General features: G+C 43.6%; 1 protein-coding gene across 1 annotated transcript in view; it reads right to left on the reverse strand.

Moving 5' to 3' along the window:
- Positions 1-26,631, reverse strand: part of LOC120030152 (recombining binding protein suppressor of hairless-like) — a 95,213-nt gene extending 68,582 nt beyond the window's left edge. The window contains exon 1 of the mRNA XM_038975481.1: positions 26,475-26,631. Within this exon, the coding sequence (XP_038831409.1) occupies positions 26,475-26,494 (20 nt within the window). The 5' untranslated portion in view covers positions 26,495-26,631. The remainder of the gene's footprint in view (positions 1-26,474) is intronic.
- Positions 26,632-27,082: the final 451 nt, after the last annotated feature.

Raw genomic sequence — 27,082 nt, forward strand, 5'->3', positions numbered from 1 at the left:
TGAGAAAACTGTGTGTGTGAAGTTAAAATGAAACCCATTTCCTCAGGCTGCCATGGGCACACAGCTCTAGGGCAGCCCCTCTCTCTCAGTGCTTGGCTTGGCATCAGCATGGGCATGTGCCACCCAGCACGCCACAGCCCGAGGAGCAAGGTCAGGGCAGACTCAACACAAACATTCCCAAAACCTTTCCTGTTAGCCACAATCCCAAAGGAAATCTGGATTAAACACTACCGCAGGGGAGAGAGAGATTGAGGAAAGGAGGATAAGGGCAGAGATAAAAGGAGAGGCGCTTGTGAGGAATCCCCTAAAACACTATACAAAATACAATTGTATTTCTTGTTAAATACAAATATGTTACTTGGTTGATTGGTTGATTGATTGGTAGAAAGAGAGATAAAGGGAGATTACTATTGTGCAGACAAGCCTGAAAATCAATCTTGTGCCCAAATGCACATTAGCCTGGGGATGAGGTTAGAACAAATGAGGGGGGAACTTTTGCATTTTCCTTAAAAGAGGCAGGGTAGGAGAGTTGAACTTGGTCCTCACTGTCTGACCGGACCCAGATGGCCAGGTGGCTGCCCCTCTATGTATAACAGGCAGGGTTAGGCAGAGAGGTGTGTGTGGTTCTGGTTGGGCTCAGTTGGGTACCATGAGAAGAGGCACTGCGAGCACACACACGGTCGGCTCTGGCTGGATCCAGACAGCACCAGATCAGTCTTTGACATGGGAGAGTTTAATGACAGAGAGAGGAAACCCGAGGGGGAAAAAAGGCTCCATCACTCGCTCTCCCCCTCGCTCTTTACTTCTCTCTCTTTACTTCCACTCTGACCGCTTCAAACATCAAGCAGGGCCGTCACTGCTCCATGTGGAGCTCTCTAGAGACCTTTAACTGTTGGCCTCATGCCTGAATAATCAGCCAAAACACACACAGACATGCACACACACTGTCACTGAAAGTACACTGACGTACACACACAAGCACACAGAGACACAGATACACGCACTCAGGCAGGCACACACACACACACACACGCACACACACACACACACACTGCCTAAAACCAAGAAGCCAGTTAAAATCCATGCGGTAAAAAAAGCATCAGTTCAAAGCAGCACAGTCTACAGAGCAGCTTTGAAGAGTCATCTCCCCAAACAGAAAGTACAGAAGAGCTTTCCTCCACCACCAGTGAAGTGTTGTGTATACTACCTTCAGAAAGTATGTATACAGCTCGACTTATTACACAATTTGTCGTGTTACATCCTGAATTCAAAATGGATTAAATAGGAGCTTCTCTCTCAGCCATATTTCACACACAATACCTCCTAATAACAAAGTGAAAACATGTTTTTTGGACATTTTGCAAACGTATTGAAAACGTAATATGTTCAATACACGCTAGGATCACCTTTAGCAGCGATTACAGCTGTGAGTCTTTCTGGGTAAGTCTCTAAGAGCTTTGCACACCTGAATTGTACAACAAGTTCTATCAAATTGGTTGATGATCATTGCTAGACAACCATTTTCAAGTCTTGCAATAGATTTTCAAGCAGAGTTAAGTAAAAACTAACTCGTCCACTCAGGAACATTCACTATCTTCTTGGAAAGCAACTCATCTCCCAGTGTCTGTTGGAAAGCAGACTGAACCAGGTTTTCCTCTAGGATTTTGTCTGTTTTTAACTCCATTCGGTTCATTTTTTTATCCTGAAAACTCCCCAGTCCTTAACGATTACAAGCATACCCATTACATGATGCAGCTACCACAATGCTTGAAAATATGAAGCGTGGTACTCAGTAAGACTTTGTATTCAGAACAAAAAGTATAATTATTGGTGTATTGATACACCATCCAAAATGTAATTAATAACTTAACCATGTTCAAAGAGATATTCAATGTCTGTTTTTTTATTTCTACCCATATACCAATAGGTGCCCTTCTTTGCGAGGCATTGGAAAATCTTGGTCTTTGTGGTTGAATCTGTGTTTGAAATTCGCTGCTCGACTGAGGGACTATATTTTTGTATAATATAATCTTTGGGAACTAACAATCACAAAAACAAAAGCTAGACAGTCAGGGAGAACTGAAAATTCCAAAAACAATGAATTTATCAGTATATACTTTGTTAGTATGTTTGAGTAAAATAAGATCAGCCATGGCAAAATGCATAAAAATGCAGGAAATTTACTTTAGAGGGCCAATCAACAGTTGCTACATAATTTTGGGGATGTATAAATTAATGATATGTACCCATTGATTCTTTAAGAATATAACTTAGAAATGCCTCATGAGCTTAGTTCAACCCCATCAGAAACCAAAATATACATTTGTTTCACTCCAACGCTTGTAAACAAACACCATATACTATAACCTCAAAACATGGTTAAAACTATAATGTTTATATCATGGATGGTCAGTCCTTGCATCCATAGCTCTGTCGATGAATTTCAGAGTGGTTCCATTTCTCCAGCCCATCCCTCAGCCTTATACTGAACCAAATATGCTTTGTCATTGTTCCCACTGCTGATTGCTGCTTTAAAAACTGCTGGACTTTCTCCCGGCTTCATGACTACATTTGAGAAATTCTCTCGAAAATTCAGCCGCGTCTACGTCCTGATCTAAGCCCTTTTTTTTATCTAACCCCCCCCCCCCCCCCCCCCCCCCCTGGTCTTTACATTCAAAAATCATGCCACTTTTGTGACATTTTTACTCCTGAACTTATTTAGGCTTGCCATAAAAGGGGTCGAATTTCAGCTTTTCATTTTTAATTAATTTGAAGAAGAAAAAATGAAAAACATAGTTCCACTTTGACATTATGGGGTATTGCGTTTATAAGCCCAATCATTGCGTAACAATTATAAACGCAATCGCGTGTTAAAAACATTTTTGGATGGCCACGTTTAAAAATACCTACTATAGAGAACAAAAATATGAATGCAACAATTTCAACGATTTTGCCTATTTACAGTTCATATGGGGAAATCAGTCAATCAAAATAAATAAATGAGGCCCTAATCTACAGACTTCACTTGACTGGGCAGGGGCGCAACCACTTGGGAGCAAGGCCCACCCACTGGAGAGCCAGGCCCAGCCAATCAGAATGAGTTTTTCCCCACAGAAGGGCTTTATGACAGACATAAATACTCTTCAGTTTTATCAGTTGTCCGGATGGCTTGTTTCAGATGATCCCACAACTGAAGAAGCTGGACGTGGAGGTCCTGGGCTGGCATGGTTACACATGGTCTGCGGTTGTGAGGCCGGTTAGACATACTGCCAAATTCTGTAAAATGGCGTTGGAGGCAGCTTATGATAGAGAAATGAACATTACATTCTCTGGCAACAGCTCTGGTGGACATTCCTGCAGTCAGCATGCCAATTGCACGCTCCCTCAAAACTTGAGACATCTGTGGCATTTTGTTGTGTGACAAAACTGCACATTTTAGAGTGGTCTTTTATTGTCCCAAACACAAGGTGCACATGTGTAAGGATCACGCTGTTTATTCCACTTATTGCTATGCCACACCTGTCAGGTGGGTGGATTATCTTAGCAAAAGAGAAATGTTCACTAACAGGGAAGTAAACAAATGTGTGCAAAAAATGTGAGATGAATAAGCTTTTTGTATATATGGATAAATTCTGGTATGATTTATTTCAGCTCATGAAACATGGGACCAACACTTTACATGTTGCGTTTATATTTTTGTTCAGTATATTTTTATTTCTCAACTGGTAATTGAAGCACGCTGCCCATTCGCCATTCCTGTGCCAAGGTAACGGTAAAGCAGGCTTCAGTGCATCACACACCATTTTGCAGTGTGAGCTGGAGGCAGTACGCACTTTGAAAACATACACTTAATTGTGTGAAACAAAAATCAATTTCTAGCGACATGGAGGCAATTATTTTATAAAGACTTCCATATGCCATTGACACAAGTAGCCCATTTCGTTCATGTTCGAAAAGTTGATTTGAAAACCAACTGTCGTCCAGTAGCGAAAGGAACAATCCTAATCATATTAGTAACACTTGCATCTTTAGATCTCCCGATCTTTCAAAATATCTAATGGATATGTTCATTTCTGTCACATGAAACCACTCCCATGTACAGTGTGCTTTTGACAACAGTTTTTCCCCGCTAATTGCATTATGGATGGAACATTTGCGCATAGTACTGTCGTGTGCGCATTTTTTGCACTTGTAAATGTGAAGAAATAATCGTTTTTCAACATTTTAAGCTAAACATTCTTATCTCAATGCTTTTTAAAGGTTATTTTTGATGTAGCCCTACTGGTTATATGAATTTGAGATCCATCTTCCCACAACTGTCCCAGAGTCTGTTTGGAATAGGGTATTTATTTATCGCACAGAATGGCAAGCTGACCAATAGAACGTTTCTACTATGGGGGAAAGTCGACTGACACGGTCTAGTGATTTTGCTGTTCGTTACTCGTCTTGTCGGCTGAGGAAAAGTATATGTGGACGGTTATTTTACCATCTTCAAAGTGCGCATAAGAATCAAATCAAATCAAATTTTATTTGTCACATACACATGGTTAGCAGATGTTAATGCGAGTGTAGCGAAATGCTTGTGCTTCTAGTTCCGACAATGCAGTAATAACCAACAAGTAATCTAACCTAACAATTTCACAACTACTACCTTATACACACAAGTGTAAAGGGATAAAGAATATGTACATAAAGATATATGAATGAGTGATGGTACAGAACGGCATAGGCAAGATGCAGTAGATGGTATAGAGTACAGTATATACATATGAGATGGGTAATGTAGGGTATGTAAACATTATATTAAGTGGCATTGTTTAAAGTGGCTAGTGGTACATTTTTACATAAAGATGGCAAGATGCAGTAGATGATATAGAGTACAGTATATACATATACATATGAGATGAGTAATGTAGGGTATGTAAACATTATATTAAGTGGCATTGTTTAAAGTGGCTAGTGGTACATTTTTACATAATTTCCATCAATTCCCATTATTAAAGTGGCTGGAGTTGAGTCAGTATATTGGCAGCGGCCACTAAATGTTAGTGGTGGCTGTTCAACAGTCTGATGGCCTTGAGATAGAAGCTGTTTTTCAGTCTCTCGGTCCCTGCTTTGATGCACCTGTACTGACCTCGCCTTCTGGATGATAGTGGGGTGAACAGGCAGTGGCTCGGGTGGTTGTTATCCTTGATGATCTTTATGGCCTTCCTGTGACATCGGGTGGTGTAGGTGTCCTGGAGGAGAGGTAGTTTGCCCCCGGTGATGCGTTGTGCAGACCTCACTACCCTCTGGAGAGCCTTACGGTTGTGGGCGGAGCAGTTGCCGTACCAGGCGGTGATACAGCCCGACAGGATGCTCTCGATTGTGCATCTGTAGAAATTTGTGAGTGCTTTTGGTGACAAGCCGAATTTCTTCAGTCTCCTGAGGTTGAAGAGGCGCTGCTGCGCCTTCTTCACAACGCTGTCTGTGTGGGTGGACCAATTCAGTTTGTCCGTGATGTGTACACCGAGGAACTTAAAACTTTCCACCTTCTCCACTACTGTCCCGTCGGTAAGAAGGACGCACGCCATTGCGTCCTAGAGTTGCATGTTCCGTTAACATGAATTACCATGATCTAAAATGTGATTTCTGTCATTCTGAGCACCCAGTGGAAGCCAGGTTACACTGATGCACCCTGGGTGGAAGCCCTAATCAGGTTACGCACCCAATGCACATGGGTCCGGTACATTTCTCAAACCTCTGGTAAAATTAAAACGCTGCCGCCCGACGCCACATTTTCTTAACGGAAACCCTGTTGTGTACATGTCTGAATCTCTGCGTGTGTGTTTCTCTGGAAGTGGAGACACTCAGTCACGCTGAAGAGCTGCGAACACAGCCTCACCACGCTGCGATGCTCCCTACTCTACTGGGGTCTCATCTCTGAATCACATCGCTTTGATTCTCCCCTTTTAAGATTGTTTCTTTTTATAAAATGCATCATCCTTGCAGACAACCTCCCAGACATAGTGGGCTGGAGTCTGATGTCTGAGAGTATAAAGTAGGAAAGTTTAGACAATCTATTCAGAGTGAAGTGGCAAGCTCTCTGAGGATTCACTGATAATATTTTTGATCCTGAACTGCGGCAGTGTTTTCTGCCTCCAAGTCAGTGTCCATGGGTGGACTATGGGGGCTCTTCGTTAGGAAAACGGAGAGAGGATTTTTCCCATATGTTGTCTGTCCCATATGTCGGCCACTGGTCTGAGTCAGTGCTGCGGCCTGTGTATTTGTGTTAAGCCCACGTGTGACTCATCCTCATGAGTGGACTCCTCACAGGGTTTACATTCTACCACTTCAACTAGCTCTAGTAGCTGTGCACTACCCTAAACAATAATAGGGCCTACTAGCTAGTGTGATGAGAACCACAGAATACTAGGGCCTACTAGCTAGTATGATGAGAACCACAGAATACTTGGGCCTACTAGCTAGTATGATGAGAACCACAGAATACTAGGGCCTACTACCTAGTATGATGAGAACCACAGAATACTAGGGCCTACTAGCTAGTATGATGAGAACCACAGAATACTAGGGCCTACTAGCTAGTATGATGAGAACCACAGAATACTTGGGCCTACTAGCTAGTATGATGAGAACCACAGAATACTTGGGCCTACTAGCTAGTATGATGAGAACCACAGAATACTAGGGCCTACTAGCTAGTATGATGAGAACCACAGAATACTAGGGCCTACTAGCTAGTATGATGAGAACCACAGAACACTAGGGCCTACTAGCTATTATGATGAGAACCACAGAACACTAGGGCCTACTAGCTAGTATGATGAGAACCACAGAATACTAGGGCCTACTAGCTAGTATGATGAGAACCACAGAATACTTGGGCCTACTAGCTAGTATGATGAGAACCACAGAATACTAGGGCCTACTAGCTAGTATGATGAGAACCACAGAATACTAGGGCCTACTAGCTAGTATGATGAGAACCACATAATACTAGGGCCTACTAGCTAGTATGATGAGAACCACAGAATACTTGGGCCTACTAGCTAGTATGATGAGAACCACAGAATACTTGGGCCTACTAGCTAGTATGATGAGAACCACAGAATACTAGGGCCTACTAGCTAGTATGATGAGAACCACAGAATACTAGGGCCTACTAGCTAGTATGATGAGAACCACAGAACACTAGGGCCTACTAGCTATTATGATGAGAACCACAGAACACTAGGGCCTACTAGCTAGTATGATGAGAACCACAGAATACTAGGGCCTACTAGCTAGTATGATGAGAACCACAGAACACTAGGGCCTACTAGCTAGTATGATGAGAACCACAGAATACTTGGGCCTACTAGCTAGTATGATGAGAACCACAGAATACTAGGGCCTACTAGCTAGTATGATGAGAACCACAGAATACTAGGGCCTACTAGCTAGTATGATGAGAACCACAGAACACTAGGGCCTACTAGCTAGTATGATGAGAACCACAGAACACTAGGGCCTACTAGCTAGTATGATGAGAACCACAGAATACTTGGAAGTTCTCCTTGTGAAATGTATACAAATGTAGGTTACAGGGCTACAATAAACAGAGTAGCAGAGTACGCATGTCATTTCTCAAAGAGAGACTATTTCTCTCTCTCTCCATCTCACTCACCCTGTCCATCATTGTCTACCATCATTGTCTACCGCCTTCACTTGAGTCCCTTCCCTTTCTGGGACGTACATGCAATGACAAACTTAACCCGTGCGCACACACATACACACAACAAAAATTGGGCCTCTTTAACAGTTTGGGTTGTGTGACAGAAGTGCTCTGCTCACTGGTAGCTGCCGGGAAGAGAGAATGAGAGAGTGGGGCCATCCGTAGAGCAAATAGTTGATGTTCTGCTTTTCCCTGCAATCTCAATGGCCTTCTCTCTTTCTATCGCCATTCCTCTCTCTTTTGCTCCCCTTCTCTGATGACTCAATGACAAAGGAGAGAGAAGAGGGGGAATAAAGGGAAAAGGGGGTCAGAGTGTATAGAACAACACTCCAATCCCAGCCAACCCCTCTAGGACCCTGGCTGTGACTGTTTTAGATTGTGGGACTGATGTGAATCATCATCATTAAAATCAGCTATGGTCCTATGTAAAAGATAGTCAAGTATTCAGTGAACCAATTGAAAGCTATGGGTCTGAGCCAGACCAGCAAAGAGCAACCCTCTGGTCATTAATAACCTCACAACTAACCACTGCTGATCGTGGACTTCAGGAGACAGCAGAGGGAGCACGCCCCCATCCACATCGGCGTACACATCACTGCCAATCTGAAATAGTCCACCCACTCAGACATTGTGGTGAAGAATGCGCAACAGCGTCTCTTCAACCCCAGGAGACCCTCACAAATTTTTACAGATGCACCATTGAACTTAGTCACTGTCACTAGCCGGCTACCATTCGGTTACTCAACCCGGCACCTTAGAGGCTGCTGCCCTGTGTACATAGACATGGAATCACGAGTCACTTTAATAATGTTTACAGTGGGCGGCAGGTAGCCTAGTGGTTAGAGCGTTGGACCAGTAACCGGAAGGTTACCGGGTGCCGAAGACGTGGATGTCGATTAAGGCAGCCCCCCAGCACCTCTCTGATTCAGAGGAGTTGGGTTAAATGCGGAAGACACATTTCAGTTGAAAACATTTCGTTTTCCATACGGTTTTACTAATTCCATATGTATATACTGTATTCTAGTCAATACCACTCCGACATTGCTCATTCTAATGTTTATATATTTCTTAATTCCATTCTTTTACTTTGAGAGGTGTGTGTCTTGTTAGATATTACTGCACTGTTGGAGAAGGAACACAAACATTTCGCTACACCCGCAATAACATCTGTGAAATATGGTTTGGAAACACCTACTCATTCAAGGGTCTTTATTTTTACTATTTTCTACATTGTAAACTATGAAATAACACATATGGAGTAATGTAGTAACCAAAAAAAGTGTTAAACAAATCAAAATATATTGTAGATTCCTCAAGATGCCGACCCTTTGCCTTGATTGACAGCTTTGCACACTCTTGACATTCTCTCAACCAGCTTCACCTGGAATGCTTTTCCAACAGTCTTGAAGGAGTTCCCACATTTGCTGAGCACTTGTTGGCTGCTTTTTCATCACTCTGTGGTCCAACTCATCCCAAACCATTTCAATTGGATTGAGGTCGGGTGATTGTGGAGGCCAGGCCATCTGATGCAACACTCCATCACTCTCCTTGGTCAAATAGCCCTTACACAGCCTGGAGATGTATTGGGTCATTGTCCTGTTGAAAAACAATTGAAAGTCCCACTAAGCGCAAACCAGAAGGGATGGCGTATCACTGCAGAATGCTGTGGTAGCCACGCTGGTTAAGTGTGCCTTGAATTCTAAATAAATCACAGACCGTGTCACCAGCAAAATAACCCCACACCACCACACCTCCTCCTCCATGCTTCACGGTGGGAACCACATATGCGGTGATCATCCGTTCACCTACTCAGCATCTCACAAAGACACACCGGATGGAACCAGAAATCTCAAATTATGACTCATCAGACCAAAGGCCAGATTTCCACCAGTCTAATGTCCATTGCTCAAGTTTCTTGGCCCAAGCAAGTCTCTTCTTCTTATTGGTGTCTTTTGGTAGTGGTTTCTTTGCAGCAATTCAACCATGAAGGCCTGATTTACGTCTCCACTGAACAGTTGGTGTTGAGATGTGTCTGTTACTTGAACTCTGTGAAGCCTTTATTTGGGCTGCAATTTTTGAGGCTGGTAACTCATACACAAATTTTTATTTTTTTATCCCTTTTTCTCCCCAATTTCATGGTATCCAATTGGTAGTTACAGTCTTGCCCCATCGCTGCAACTCCCGTAAAGACTCGGGAGAGGCGAAGGTCGAGAGCCGTGCATCCTCCGAAACACGACCCAGCCAAGCCACACTGCTTCTTGACACAATGCCCACTTAACCCAGAAGCCAAAGTCTCTTTGCTTATTTGAGCTGTTCTTGCCATAATATGGACTTGGTCTTTTACCAAATAGGGCCATCTTCTGTATACCACCCCTACCTTGTCACAACACAACTGATTGGCTCAAACACAATAAGAAGGAAAGAAATTCCACAAATTAACTTTTAAGAAGGCACACCTGTTAATTTAAATGAATTCCAGGGCACTACGTCATGAAGCTGGTTGAGAGAATGCCAAGAGTGTGCAAAGCTATCATCAAAAACCCTAGAATGAGTAGGACCAGAAGTCCCCACAAGAATATTAAACAAACAAACATTTTACCAACTGACATTTTATTAGTCCCCACGAGGTCAAATGCTATTTCTAAGGGGTTTAGGGTTAAGGTTAGAATTACATTAAGGGTTAGGGTTAGGAGATAGGGTTAGTTTTAGGGTTAGGAGCTAGGGTTAGGTTTAGGTTTAGGTTTTTGGGTTAAGGTTAGGATTAGGGTAAGGGTTAAAGTACAGGTTAGGGGTTAGGGAAAATAGGATTTAGAATGGCACTGAATTGTGTTCACCCACAAGGTTAGCTGTACAAGACTGTGTGTGTGTGACAGAAACAGAAGTACAAGAGAGAGAAGTCAGACATGAGAAACCTTAGCAACCTTTAGCCCACATGTGTGTTTATCTGCAGGCTGCTGTGTGTGTGTGTGTGTGTGTGTGTGTGTTAGCGATGCGGTGCCTGGCACTGAGTTTGTCACCTCCGGCCCACTGTCTGGTTTCATTGTTGTTATTGTCATGGTAGGAGGAAAAATAATAAGGTTTCGTTCCTGCTACCCAGTTCCCCTTTATCAAGTCTCGGTCTTTCCTCTTTAGGTCTGGACTGATGTGGTGTTTTTAACTGGAAAATAAGGTGAAGGACCCGGCTTTCTAAAATCAACTCTGTATGTTGCTGGTGCCATCTCTGACTCCAAGGGGCTTCAACTCCACTTCTCTTTCTGTCTCTCTCTGCCTCTCCTTCCCTCCCTCTTAATGCAAAGGGGGGCAGCCTCTCTCTCTCTCTGTCCCTGGATGCTATCGTCACTTGCCTGGGCACAGTGGCAGTGGAGCCCTTGGGGCAACACAATGTGTGTGTGAGTCTGTCTGTGCGTGCGTCTGGCCCTTGCCACTCTCCATGATGCCACAGTCTAATATTAGCTTCTGTGACTGTCACCCTTTTCTGAGGGAGCAGTGAACGTGACAACCAGGACTGGTGAAAGATAATTTTTAACTAGGTGGCTGTAGTAGCAGGTTCTCAATCTCCTCCTAGCCACGGTTGTGTTGCAGACATCAAAATTGTCTTGCTAATTTTGTGGCGGTACTAGCATCATATCATGGTTTATATAATGATGGCATGGTGTAGGCTATACCAATGTGTCTCTGATATGGTTCATCTGTCACTTGGAGGTGGTTTCTTGCCAATTGCCACTCCTTGTTCCTCAGATGGGTGAGCATGGCAGTTGGGGATGATGACGGTGATGGGGCTTTCCCCCTTTTTAGTGACCAGAGTCAGGTAACCCGTTTAACGTCCCATCCGAAAGACGTCACCCTACACAGAGAAATATCCCCATTCACTGCCCTGGGGCATTCAAAAAAATGATAATTAGACCAGAGGAAAGAGTGCCTCCTTCCGGCCCTCCAAAACCAATTCTAGCAGCATCTGGTCTCCCATCGAGGGGCCGACCAGGACCAACCCTGCTTAGCTTCAGAGGCAAGCCAGCAGTGGGATGCAGGCTGGTATGCTGCTGGCATTCAACACTCCTATCCCAACCAACCCTCATGTGAACTCTAACACCTAGGAAAGGAAACCGACTCCCAAAGGCTAAAGATGCCTTCTCTTCAGATTCAAAAACACCAGTCCGAGAAGACGCAGACTTTTGACAAACTGAAGAGTCCGGTGGTTAGTAAACTATCAATCCCAATCTAAAATCCATTGGAGGTCCAAAAAGAACACAAACAACATACAAACAAAAACAAGAAGCCCTTTTTTCCGGGGCCAAAAGCATCAGAGAACGAAGCATTTCTTTCTAACCAGACACTCTCCTGCTAGGGTCTCTTGGTAGCTACAAGCAATCATTAATGTCTAATAAACCAGCACAAGGCAGAACTCTTTTCCCCCCATCAAAATAATATTTGTCCAAAAAACAAATCCACTTTTCTTACCCCGGGGAGTTGTGCCCCCACTCTTTTCACAAGAAACACACTGGAGCAAGGAGCAAAAAAACACACCAAACAGTCAATACCATTCAAGCTGAATTCAACACTGTTTTTCTTTCTCTGTGTACTGTAAAATATTGCAAAACATGGCATGATTCTGGGGTGGTTGGAGAGGAGGTTAAATTAAACCAAACATGCAACAGACAGGGGATCACTACCGTGTTTTCTGAATGAAACATCCTGAAACGTGACGGTGGGTCGGAGAACGCTGATGCCGATAGAAACGCGTCTGGTTCCCTTGGCAATGCTGTAATTGCTACCAACAGCAATGGGACGAGGAGGGGAGGAGTGAGGAAACTCGCCAGGCTAAGAGGAGAGAGAGGGGGCACTGCAAAACAGTACTTTCTGTGCTCTCCCTTTGCCTCTCTCTTGTAGAGTAGATTATCAACGTAAAGGATTTGTCTGCCATTGAACTCCTTGGTAGGCCAATTTTGGGGTTGTAAAAACGGGTTCAGTGTAAACTTAAAAACGACTCAAATAAAGGTATGTAGAAAAGATAATTGACCTACAGTTGAAGTCGGAAGTTTACATACACCTTAGCCAAATACATTTAAACTCAGTTCTTCACAATTCCTTAAATTTAATCCTAGTAAAAATTCCCTGTTTTAGGTCTGTTAGGATCATAGTAGAGAGAATGATTTATTTCAGCTTTTATTCCTTTCATCACATTCCCAGTGGGTCAGAAGTTTACACACACTCAATTAGTATTTGGTAGCATTGGCTTTAAATTGTTTAACTTGGGTCAAACGTTTCAGGTAGCCTTCCACAAGCTTCCCACAATAAGTTGGGTAAATTTTGGCCCATTCCTCCAGACAGAGCTGCTGTAACTGAGTCAGGTTTGTAGGCCTCCTTCCTTTCACACGCTTTTTCAGTTCTACACACACATTTTCAATAGGATTGATTTCAGGGCTTTGTGATGGCCACTCCAATACCTTGACGTTGTTGTCCTTAAGCCCTTTTGCCACAACTTTGGAAGTATGCTTGGGGTCATTGTCCATTTGGAAGACTCATTTGCGACCAAGCTTTAACTTCTTGACTGATGTCTTGAGATGTTGCTTCAATATATCCACATAAATTTCCTCCCTCATGATGCCATCTATTTTGTGAAGTGCACCAGTCCGTCCTGCAGCAAAGCACCCCCACAACATGATGCTTCCAACCCAGTGCTTCACGGTTGGGATGGTGTTCTTCAACTTGCAAGCGCCCCCTTTTTCCTCTAAACATAACGATGGTCATTATGGGCAAAAAGTTATATTTTAGTTTCATCAAACCAGAGTACATTTCTCCAAAAAGTACAATCTTTGTCCCCATGTGCAGTTGCAAACCGTAGTCTGGCTTTTTTTTATGGCGGTTTTGGAGCAGTGGCTTCTTCCTTGCTGAGCAGCCTTTCAGGTTATGTCGATATAGGACACATTTTACTGTGGATATAGATACTTTTGTACCCGTTTCCTGCAGCATCTTCACAAGGTCCTTTGCTATTGTTCTGGGATTGATTTGCACTTTTCGCACCAAAGTACGTTCATCTCTAGGAGACAGAATGCGTCTCCTTTCTGAGCGGTATGACGGCTGCGTGGTCCCATGGTGTTTATACTTGCGTACTATTTTTTGTACAGATGAACGTGGTACCTTCAGGCGTTTGGAAATTGCTCCCAAGGATGAACCAGACTTGTGGAGGTCTACAATTGTTTTTCTGAGGTCTTGGCTGTTTTCTTTTGATTTTCCCATGATGTCAAGCAAAGAGGCACTGAGTTTGAAGGTAGGCCTTGAAATACATCCACAGGTACACCAATTGACTCAAATGATGTCAATTAGCCTATCAGAAGCTTCTAAAGCCATGACATCATTTTCTGCAATTTTCCAAGCTGTTTAAAGCCAGTCAACTTAATGTATGTAAACTTCTGATCCACTGGAATTGTGATACAGTGAATAATAAGTGAAATAATCTGTCTGTAAACAATTGTTGGAAAATGACTTGTGTCTTGCACAAAGTAGATGTCCTAACCGACCTGCCAAAACTATAGTTTGTTAACAAGAAATTTGTGGAGTGGTTGAACAACGAGTTTAATGACGACAACCTAAGTGTATGTAAACTTCCGACTTCAACTGTATTTATCTTTTTATAATATCATCTTTGAGAACTAACAAATCACCAAAATAAAAGCTAGACAGTTGGTCCATACTTGCGAATCTAAGCAACCATTTAAATGTAAAAACAGGTTCTCCGACACAAAATGCATGTCAGCCAATTACATGCATTTCACTGACTGGTCAAATTGCTCTCTGTGCAAATGCCTAGTGCACATAATCGTCGCAGATTGTGGCAAGGGTTCGAATCTCAAGAGTCCCCCCTTTGAAATGTGAAATTACATGTATTGTGTTAGTGTGTTGAAAAGGGACGCCTACAGCCAACATCTTGAAAATGAAGAGTTCCCACTTTTTTCAGCCTTGCAAACAAAACTCACTGCTATTGCCTATTAATCATTTTGCATAGGCTATATTACACAGACGTGTACACATGAACATAGGCCTACAGAGTTAGATGTTTTGTATAACCATCTGCTTTGTCATGCGTGTTATTTCCACTGTTCGCCGATGACTTGGATGTCGATTAAGGCAGCCCCCACACCTCTCTGATTCAGAGGGGTTGGGTTAAATGCGGAAGACACATTTCAGTTGAATGCATTCAGTTGTACAACTGACAAGGTATCCCCTTTTCCCCTTTATTTTACTTGAGGAGGACGAGCATTAAAGTGTAGAGTAGGATTGTAGTTTGCACTCTCGTTATCGTCCTACAGATGACAGTATTGCAGATCTTTAAAAAAAAGTTGAATTGCAAGTATGGAGGACTGGAGTGACACCCACAGTGGGTGTCATAATACCCATAAAACCTAGCGGTCAAACAGGGAAATGATTCCAATCGTTTTCGCACCATTCATTTCTCCCATAGGGGATTTTAGAAACACTTAAAATAAGGGCTGTGTTTTGTATAGGCTTACCCTGGCATGAGGTTTGAATTAACCATTAAAAATGAATTTCCCTTTTTGACCGCTAGGTTTTATGGATATTAAGTTGTTTCTTGGTTAGTGGCTATTTATATCTTTATTTGGTCGAAATTGTGATAGCTACCTATGCAGGAAAAAAATGGTGGGAAAAAAAAGTTGTGTCTTTTGCTATCGTGGTTAGCTAATAGATTTACATATTGTGTCTTCCCTGTAAAACATTTTAAAAATCAGAAATGATGGCTGGATTCACAAGATGTGTATCTTTCATCTGGTGTCTTGGACTTGTGATTTAATGATATTTAGATGCTAGTATTTACTTGTGACGCTATGCTAGGCTATGCTAGTCAGCTTTTTTACTGATGGGGGTGCTCCCGGATCCGGGATTGTGATGAAGTAGAAGTTAATGACTCATACTGTGGTACTCTATTAGCATATTCTTATGTAGGCCTACACTTACATGCAAGGCTTACAACGTTTAATAGGCTATGCATTATTATAATCATCCACTTTGTGACATGCGTTTTGAATCAAGTATCAAGGACAGGCAATGAACAGTTTTTTCCTCAACAAAAAAGCTTGATGCGAGGTGGGCTCGAACCCACGGTTAAACTGCACCATCAATTTCGAGTCAACCGCTTCAGCAGCGTGTGCCACCTTGAAGCGATGATAGCCTACATGACTGCTGTTTGACAAATCCATAAGGCGCTTCTTTCTTCTTCTTTATGACGTACGATAAACTAGACGTTTTCTTATATTTTTTCTATAAAAGCATATGGATGTGTGTAAAACAGATCAACAAAATAGATTAGATTTTGTCAAATATGCAAAAACATGAAAATGTTATCTAACATTAGAAATGCCAATGGTTGGTGGATATATAGTCTAAGATCTTTGATAGGCTGTGGAAGAATGTGCCAGAATATAATCAGTGCCACCTGTTGAGGTTAGCATAGGGCTAACGTATGCCATGTTATCTGATGGGACAAACTACAATTTAGCGTTCTGTCACGTGGAAGTGGGCTGTGCCGGAGAACCTGTTTAAACATAAATGGTTGCTTATGTTCGCAAGATGGACCCAATGAATTTAGCTGTATTGACTTTGTTATTATGTTTGAGCAAAATAGCACAGCATTAGCGATGAGAAAGAAATGCATAGAATTGCAGGAAATGTACTTTAAAACAGCTAACTGTTCTCTCAACTCCATGGCAGAATATGTAGAATCGCAGGAAATGGCAAAATGTGTAGAATTGCAGGACCTTTGATTTAAAACTTTGCTTAAATATTTTTAAAAAAAACGTCTCTACACCACCCAGATGGGGGCCTCTTAAAATGTCTCTAAAAATTCAGCTGTGGTGACGAGCCGACCGTGCCCATTACCACGCCCCCTGCCACGCTCACCACCTAAGCCCTTTTTCTGATCAGAAGAAAACCTGAATGCCAAGGCCAACAACAACACAGGGAACTTGGGCTTCGATGTGTTTTCAAAGCCACACTGGCTTATTTGCGTCGAGAATTCTTCCGTCTCATCCTTCTTGAAACAATAATAACACGTTTTAGCCCTAGCGATAAAGTGAAAGGTTATTTGGAATACATTCCAAGCTCATGAAGCAAATAATGCGTCCTCGCTTGGGTTTAGAGATGGGGCTCTTTCGTATAAAGAATCCAAATCATTGCCTGGTGACGGTGAGGGAATAACATTGTAACTCTGGCCCTCAGGCTTTTGGGAATTAGGAAATGCACCGCCGACTAGAAAAGTTTATTAAAATACATGACCAATAAAGAAAACACCTCGTTATGTAAAATTGTGATATTCCGTGGCTTTCCTCTTCCACTAGCATGTGGCGGAGGACCAAGTCTGGGGAGTGCCAAGCCAAATTACAAAAGAAAATGTGCCTTTTCATCCGCTGTGGTTCAGAGAGAGCGAGGTTGAGAGCGGGAGAGAGAGGTTGAGACAGTCAGATAAAGACAAAAAATAGGTAGCGTAGTAGGGAAGCATGTCACAACGCCATCCAACAAGTTGAGTCCAACCTGGCTGGTCCATGGTGGCAAATAGGCTTCGGGGGACATCGCACTGAAATTAAGTCACAGCCCCTTTTCAAATCAACCTATCATCTTTGACAGCGTAAAACCTACAAGTGAAGCAAACTGCACGTTCTTCATTGGCTTCCATATTCAATCATCTTCCCCCGACTTTGAAGATGTTTTACTGTGTCTGAATGTGGGGCACGTCTCTTCAGTGACACCATAGCTCTCAGGTCCTGAGGTGACACACAGATCTGGGTTTTACGAGCTTGTATCTCCTCCCTCATTAACCTATCTGTCAATGCCCCGGCTCAGGTACAGGAGGGGGTGAGGCGGGGAGTGTGTGTGTGTGTGTGTCGGGGGGAATGAAATCGGCAGACCCTTTTAACTCTACCCCAGCCCTCTGCCACCAAAAAGGTCACTGCTTCCACATCTGCTCCTCTCTCTCTCATAATGGGGGAAGGGGGAAGAGGACCCTGGGGACCGCTTCCCCTCTACACACAGAAAACACACACTCTAGGGCTGTGATGGAAAAAATATTGTGGTATCGGTATCATGGCAAAAATGAACATTCGAAGCAGACCAAACTCTTTGGTCCTTGAAAAACCTGCTGTATGTAAAATATTGTGTGCTATAGCTTGGGAAATAAATGCATGTGACTCTGGATTGAATGATAACATTCAACAGTGAGCGAAACTGCACTGTCGGTTTGTGGCTCGTAAGAACATTTTATTTGAATAGTGCTTTTTGAAGTCGGTTTGGTTTCAGTTAGATAATTATTTTTAAATAAATCAGATTTTTTCATTTTAGATACTTTTTTTATACATTAAATGCACTATGCGGGTTGAACGCTGTAACACAGAATAAAATAATTAAAGTCTAATGATGGTAGTGTGTGCCGATTACGGCTTATCACTTATTAACCGTCATTTATTCACATTACTTTCATAAAATATGTTTTATTTGATGACTATTATTATTTCATTCCAAGCCATCAGCTTATCTCTATAGAGCTGCTGCCTATGTTGTCTGACAAAAATCACAATTTTAGTAGTTCTTCAAAAGCAAAAAACTGCTGAATATCAACTATCAATCACTTAGCTCATGTATTTTCAGGCTCGCGAAGCAACTGCTTTCTATCCCTCTCGATCATAAATTCTCTCATCTCTCAGTCTCCGTGTTTTCTCCGCACATGTTTAAAAAAACAGGCGCAAAATGGATTATGGCCATTGCAGTTAATTAACACGTTTTATGCGCCTGTTGGAAACTACAACTCCCTACTACATCACACAGTTCAGGCTTGATCTGATTTATCTCTACCGAAACTGCACTCACAGAAGAAGAAGAAACGAACAAAATGCACTTCAAATAATTGAGCCGATGTCGGTCAATTCGTTGTTTAAAAAGCAAAAAATAAACATTTCGGTTAATCGTGCAGCACTAAAAACATGTTTGCTTCCAACATTAAGGCTGTTTTCCTAAAGAAGTTAAACGTGCTTCGTGTTTTGATTCCTTGCCACGATCCTAATGAGTATCGTCATACTGGTATCGTCCTGGCCCTGACACACTCCTGTTTCCAGGGAACTCACACACACCAAGTGACTAAAATGTAAATGTACATGCATTTGGAAGACACTCTTATCCAGAGCAACTTACAGGCGCAATCATGGTTAAGTGCTCAAGGGTACACTCACTCACTCACTCGCTCACTCGCCTCTGTCCCTCACAGGCAGGCTTAATGGTGTAATTACACGGGCGAAAAGAGGCCCGGCTCTGTCTCGACTGAGTCGTCCCGCTGTACACCTTTGGGTAAAAGTGGGAGGGCATAACATATTATTTTTTTTTTAAGTTATATCCAATAGCTTTACCCAGGGGCCATGTAGAGCATTGTGTTGAAATAAGTGATTCATGCTTTTATCATCCCAGGTGATGCCCAGATTGTCTCCCAGTGAACAGTAGTTCTCTTTCAGCTAGGGCTGCTAGGCTCACTGGTATCAGGCACACTTTGAGGGGGAACGAAAGATTATACAGCAACACTATCTTATTCCTGTTTTTCTAACATTCAGAGAGCTGTGTTGAGGAGATATATTTTTTTTTTTTCACCTTTATTTAACCAGGTAGGCTAGTTGAGAACAAGTTCTCATTTACAACCTCGACCTGGCCAAGATAAAGCAAAGCAGTCTGAACAGACAACAACACAGAGTTACACATGGAGTAAACAATAAACAAGTCAATAACACAGTAGGGGGAAAAAAAAGAAAAAAAATGAGTCTATATACATTGTGTGCAAAAGGCATGAGGAGGTAGGCAATAAATAGGCCATAGGAGCGAATAATTACAAGTTAACAGATTAACACTGGAGTGATACATGAGCAGATGATGATGTGCAAGTAGAGATACTGGTGTGCAAAAGAGCAGAAAAGTAAATAAAATAAAAACAGTATGGGGTGAGGTAGGTAGATTGGGTGGACTATGTACAGCTGCAGCGATCGGTTAGCTGCTCAGATAGGAGATGTTTAAAGTTGGTGAGGGAAATAAAAGTCTCCAACTTCAGCGATTTTTGCAATTCGTTCCAGTCACAGGCAGCAGAGAACTGGAAGGAAAGGCGGCCAAATGAGGTGTTGGCTTTTGGGATGATCAGTGAGATATACCTGCTGGAGCGCGTGCTACGGGTGGGTGTTGTTATCGTGACCAGTGAACTGAGATAAGGCGGAGCTTTACCTAGCATGGACTTATAGATTACCTGGAGCCAGTGGGTCTGGCGACAAATATGTAGCGAGGGCCAGCCGACTAGAGCATACAGGTCGCAGTGGTGGGTGGTATAAGGTGATTTAGTAACAAAACGGATGGCACTACGATAAACTGCATCTAGTTTGCTGAGTAGAGTATTGGAAGCTATTTTGTAGATGACATCGCCGAAGTCGAGGATCGGTAGGATAGTCAGCTTTACTAGGGTAAGTTTGGCGGCGTGAGTGAAGGAGGCTTTGTTGCGAAATAGAAAGCTGATTCTTGATTTGATTTTGGATTGGAGATGTTTAATATGAGTCTGGAAGAAGAGTTTACAGTCTAGCCAGACACCTAGGTATTTATAGATGTCCACATATTCTAGGTCGGAACCGTCCAGGGTGGTGATGCTAGTCGGGCGGGTGCAGTCAGCGAACGGTTGAAAAGCATGCATTTGGTTTTGCTAGCGTTGAAGAGCAGTTGGAGGCCACAGAAGGAGTTGTATGACATTGAAGCTCGTTTGGAGGTTAGATAGCACAGTATCCAAGGAAGGGCCAGAAGTATACAGAATGGTGTCGTCTGCGTAGAGGTGGATCAGGGAATCGCCCGCAGCAAGAGCAACATTTTTGATATATACAGAGAAAAGAGTCGGCCCGAGAATTGAACCCTATGGTACCCCCATAGAGACTGCCAGAGGACCGGACAACATGCCCTCCGATTTGACACACTGAACTCTGTCGGCAAAGTAGTTGGTGAACCAGGCAAGGCATTCATGAGAAAAATCGAGGCTACTGAGTCTGCCGATAAGAATATGGTGATTGACAAAGTCGAAAGCCTTGGCCAGGTCGATGAAGACGGCTGCACAGTACTGTCTTTTATCGATGGCGGTTATGATATCGTTTAGTACCTTGAGCGTGGCTGAGGTGCACCCGTGACCGGCTCGGAAACCGGATTGCACAGCGGAGAAGGTACGGTGGGATTCGAGATGGTCAGTGATCTGTTTATTAACTTGGCTTTCGAAGACCTTAGATAGGCAGGGCAGGATGGATATAGGTCTGTAACAGTTTGGGTCCAGGGTGTCTCCCCTTTTGAAGAGGGGGATGACCGCGGCAGCTTTCCAATCCTTGGGGATCTCAAGACGATATGAAAGAGAGGTTGAACAGGCTGGTAATAGGGGTTGCGACAATGGCGGCAGATAGTTTCAGAAATAGAGGGTCTAGATTGTCAAGCCCAGCTGATTTGTATGGGTCCAGGTTTTGCCGCTCTTTCAGAACATCTGCTATCTGGATTTGGGTAAAGGAGATGCTGGGGATGCTTGGGCGAGTAGCTGCGAGGGGGGCGGAGCTGTTGGCCGAGGTTGGAGTAGCCAGGTGGAAGGCATGGCCAGCCGTTGAGAAATGCTTGTTGAAGTTTTTGATTATCATGGATTTATCGGTGGTAACCGTGTTACCTAGCCTCAGTGCAGTCGGCAGCTGGGAGGAGGTGCTCTTGTTCTCCATGGACTTTACAGTGTCCCAGAACTTTTTGGAGTTAGAGCTACAGGATGCAAATTTCTGCTTGAAAAAGCTAGCCTTTGCTTTCCTGACTGACTGCGTGTATTGGTTCCTGACTTCGCTGAACAGTTGCATATCGCGGGGACTATTCGATGCTATTGCAGTCCGCCACAGGATGTTTTTGTGCTGGTCGAGGGCAGTCAGGTCTGGAGTGAACCAAGGGCTATATCTGTTCTTAGTTCTGCATTTTTTTGAACGGGGCATGCTTATCTAAGATGGTGAGGAAGTTACTTTTAAAGAATGACCAGGCATCCTCAACTGACGGGATGAGGTCAATATCCTTCCAGGATACCCGGGCCAGGTCAATTAGAAAGGCCTGCTCGCAGAAGTGTTTTAGGGAGCGTTTGACAGTGATGAGGGGTGGTCGTTTGACCGAGGACCCGTAGCAGATACAGGCAATGAGGCAGTGATCGCTGAGATCCTGATTGAAGACAGCAGAGGTGTATTTGGAGGGCAAGTTGGTCAGGATAATGTCTATGAGGGTGCCCATGTTTACGGATTTAGGGTTGTACCTGGTGGGTTCCTTGATGATTTGTGTGAGATTGAGGGCATCTAGCTTAGATTGTAGGACTGCCGGGGTGTTAAGCATATCCCAGTTTAGGTCACCTAACAGAACAAACTCTGAAGCTAGATGGGGGGCGATCAATTCACAAATGGTGTCCAGGGCACAGCTGGGCGCTGAGGGGGGTCGGTAGCAGGCGGCAACAGTGAGAGACTTATTTCTGGAGAGATTCATTTTTAAAATTAGAAGTTCGAACTGTTTGGGAATGGACCTGGAAAGTATGACATTACTTTGCAGGCTATCTCTGCAGTAGATTGCAACTCCTCCCCCTTTGGCAGTTCTATCTTGACGGAAAATGTTATAGTTGGGTATGGAAATCTCAGAATTTTTGGTGGCCTTCCTAAGCCAGGATTCAGACACGGCAAGGACATCAGGGTTGGCAGAGTGTGCTAAAGCAGTGAGTAAAACAAACTTAGGGAGGAGGCTTCTGATGTTGACATGCATGAAACCAAGGCTTTTTCAATCACAGAAGTCAACAAATGAGGGTGCCTGGGGACATGCAGGGCCTGGGTTTACCTCCACATCACCCGAGGAACAGAGGAGGAGTAGGATGAGGGTGCGGCTAAAGGCTATCAAAACTGGTCGCCTAGAGCGTTGGGGACAAAGAATAAAAGGAGATTTCTGGGCGTGGTAGAATAGATTCAGGGCATAATGTGCAGACAGGGGTATGGTGGGGTGCGGGTACAGCGGAGGTAAGCCCAGGCACCGGGTGATGATAAGAGAGATTGTATCTCTGGACATGCTGGTTATAATGGGTGAGGTCACCGCATGTGTGGGAGGTGGGACAAAGGAGGTGTCAGGGGTATGAAGAGTGGAACTAGGGGCTCCATTGTAAACTAAAACAATGATAACTAACCTGAACAAAAGTATACAAGGCATATTGACATTTGAGAGACATACAGCGAGGCATAAAGTAATCGCAGGTATTGATTGGGAGAGCTAGCTAAAACAACAGGTGAGACAACAGCTAATCAGCTAACACAACAACAGCAGGTAAAATGGCGATGACTACACAGAGAGGGTCGGATTAACTACACCCTGAGCCTGAGTTGGCGGCTGGGGCCGACAGATAAAAGAAATAAACAGAATGGAGTACCGTGATTAATGGACAGTCCAGCAGGCATCAGCTATTTAGCCAAGTGATCATAGTGTCCAGGGGGCAGCAGTAGATGGAACAGGGAAGCCGCGGAGTAGTCGCCACTACGCTAGCACGCAGGCGACACGGCGTTTAAAGTTAGTATCCCGGGGCTAGTGGGAGCGTCTGCTCCGACGGAGGCCGGTTGAAAGCACAGCGGATGGATTATTAGTCGGCAGACCAGTCGTGGTGGTGCGGCGGGGCGCCGTGTCGACAGAGGATCCAAGCCAGATGGCGAAAGAGGTATTGTAGAGTTTAGTTTGCTAGCCGGGAGATGCGCCTGGCTCATGGCTAACTGGTGCTAGCTTCGTGGCAGGGAAGTTTGCCACTAGCTAGCTGTGAAGATCAGAAGTAGTGGTCTAGGGATTACGGCAGGAAACCGGCGTTGTAGTGGAGAGACAGTCCAGTACTGGTAGATTGGCGAGTATTATCCAGGCTAAAAACAGGTTATTATCCAGGCTAAAAACAGGGCTGTTATCTGTGCAGAAGGTAAAAGCTGCTAGCAGTGGCTAACAATGACTAAATAGCTTGTTAGCTTCTGGTGGTTCTTGAATGTGTTCTAAAATTAAAAATAATAGCGATTCCGTATCACATTGGGTGAGGCAGGTTACCGGAAGGTATAATCGAATTGAAATGGAAAAGAGTGAAAATAAAATTGAAATATATACAAAAAATAAGAAAAATACAAAAGTACACAAGAGGACGAACAAAAACACGTCTTCACTGCTACGCCATCTTGGATATGGTAGGCTGCAGATTGGCTAGTCTTATCACTGCTCTGTGACACAGCTCAAATATGAATTCCTGCTGTTGTTTTTTTATTTATTATGTTAGACAAAACTATGGTCCTTTTCCTTGTTTTTTTTTTGCACTGAAGAGACATCCATTGACTAAATGCTCCACTATCTCTCTTATGAAAAGAAGAGATCACGTAAAATGCCACATGACACTATTTAGGCTAAACTAAGCTGAAAGGGCAAGAAAGAGCTCAGACATTGAACCTTCTTAACATACTTAAGCCAGAGGCAGACGGTCAATCTTATCAAGCATTTTCAGCAAACCTCTAGAATGTGCTCATTTTTATGCATTTAAAATTGCTCACCAACTCAAACAGATACTGCTTGAATTTGTCCTATAAGAACACAGATGTTTCTTTCCCATTGCAAAACGTTATGCTACGGTGTGCCCTACTACCGAGTTCAGAGTACTGCCCTCTCATCTCTGCACCAGTGCGCCCTGCCTCAACCACAACTCCCAGCCAACTCTCAGAGGGGGCCATGGCTGTCAGACCTGACCCTGAGTGGGGTTGTGGGGGCACTGGGCTGTGGACACAGACCTGGGATGTGGGCTCCCTCTCTCCCACTCTTTATCTCTCTCCCTCCCTAGCCTCCAGCCATTGACGCGGTCGTGCCCGGCCACATGCTAATAAAGATCCCTTATGGCACTCTAATTCTGTTAAACCTCTAGTCTCACCCCCCCCCCCCCCCCCCCCTCCCTCTATCCTGGCAGAAGAAAAAGCACACAGCTCGGGTAGATATCATCTGGACAGGTGGCCAGCCACCCAGACCCGACCCACCTGCCATCTCTCTCTCTCTCTCTCTCTCTCTCTCTAAACAGAAATCAGCTCAGGTCTGCTGGAAAGCCCCAAATGAGCACACACATTACCTACCCTCGACACCCCCCCCCCCCCTCCCTCCCTCCACACGCACTCCTCCTCCAAAAAGCCCAGCTAATGTCTGTCCCCCACTGAGCTATCTGTGGGGACTACTGACTCCAGATTACCCCCAAAAAACTTGTGTTTGGCTAATGTGCACGCACACCATCAAAATTATAGGACTGTTTTGGGAATTGGACAAAATATCCATAGACCGGATAGATGATGCGGATGCTATGCTGCTACTAGTTTACAATACATAAAAGTAACAATACTACTTTCTGCATCATCAGAGCATTGAAAACTTGGAAAATGTGGCTATAGAATAGTAGACATTAGGCAAGCTATGATGACGTTATACTTCCCAGGCAATTCTAAAGTCTAGTGACAGATAAATTAAATGGGCTTCATTTAGCCTATATTTTTCTTCTTCAAATAATTACCACACGTCTCTTATCTCCCAATTGCACAATTAGCTAGAATCAAAGAAATTGGGCTAAGCCCATGGAACTGACGAATATTTAGGAAGATAGAAAGTCTGAGGATAATTTAGCTCGTTGCCTCCAGCAGCAAAATAAAGGGTATTTAAACAGATTAGTTTGCTTCCTTTTTTAGGATTGCCTTTCATTAATGTGAGTAGCTTCAACCTAGCGAATTATCAACAGTAACTTGCTAAACCATCTCTATTTCATAAAGTAGCTTTCCAACCTTGGACAGAGGCATCTCATTTCACGTATATTTTTGTAGAGTTTTGTATTTCAGTGGTTCGCGCTGGCTATCTAACGTTTATAGACAGATAAAGAAAGAGCAAAAATGACATGTATACAAATCCTCACAACGTCATGCTTTTTTTTATAACTTTGAGTTCGTTTTTAGAGGGTTATAGTAGCTAGAATTAGATCAATTATGTCCTTAATACAATTTGTCTGCACCGCGGACGGAGAAGCTCGGGGCTGTTTTGTAAACACCACTTTATATGAGTACATTTACGCATGGCAAAACATTGCTTTACAGTACTCAGACGTCTGCAAGTGTATTAACCAACAATCGATAGAGAAATATTCAGTTAACGTTAGCCAGCTAACACCACAGAGACGAGAGTCGAACGTAATCCAACGATGCCTTGCTTGACAAAGGCAAAGCCACAACGTGTTTCAGACTGTGGAACTGTAGATTACATTGCAACATGGTTATATGGTGAATACATACATATCGTGGGATATATAGTTGAATAATATTACCTAAACATAGACAAAAACGACCGGTTATATTTTCCCAACCCACACCGATTGTACTCGTGTCGTTGTCTGGTGTTGAAAAGGGACCTCAAAGCTAGCAGTAGCGAGCTAGCTCGACCCCCAGAACACTACACGGCGGTGCAGCAACAGTCAGTACAGTGTAGTAGTCAAAGGAAAACACACACACAATACATTTAGACAAAGAAAATGCTTCCCCAGACTGAAAACAAATGGCCACAAACATCCACATTTGCTCGGCTATCTATGCTCGAACAGAAGCGACCAATTATCTTTTAAAAACTTAAATTCACTTTAACTCCAATAGCTACAACCACCAGCCCTGAATCTCAGACTTACCCTGTCACAACAGGCGCCATCTTCCACAAACTCTCACCAAAACTCCAACACTCGCGATATCCTTTCTCCCCAAACCAACAATCCGCCGAGACAACAGAAGCAGACTGGCGATGTAGGGACTAGGGAGAAGGAGAGAAACGGGGCGGGAGAGGAGTACAGCAAGGAGGGGGAGGCGGCAGGTTGCTAGAGAGAGTGAGAGAAAAGGGCAGACGCCACAACAACAGGCGTGGGAAACTTTAGACATCACGCGATACCAGGAAAACTCTCACCATAGACAAGCATGGAGGGAGCATCGTGCTATCGCGAGATGTGCGTGGAGTGGAGTTGCTTATTTTATGGGCTGAAATAGTATTCCCACGTGTTTACCGGGTGATAAATTACAGCACTGATCTGAACATAGTTTGGCACGGAATTCTGCACAATGTTGTGAGGAAGCCTGCATTTTCCCAGGCCCACACAAGATTATCTCGAATGTATTGAGTCTGTGTCTCTTGGACGTCTGAAGCATTCATTTCAACCAGCTGAAAGATTTCAGACAAAACTGTCTGTGCATAGTCTGGCTGTGCATAGATTTCTTTCTCTAAAGAAAGGTTAGGTAAGGTACTATA

The sequence above is a fragment of the Salvelinus namaycush genome, chromosome 36, assembly GCF_016432855.1.
Source record: "Salvelinus namaycush isolate Seneca chromosome 36, SaNama_1.0, whole genome shotgun sequence".
NCBI lineage: Eukaryota > Metazoa > Chordata > Actinopteri > Salmoniformes > Salmonidae > Salvelinus > Salvelinus namaycush.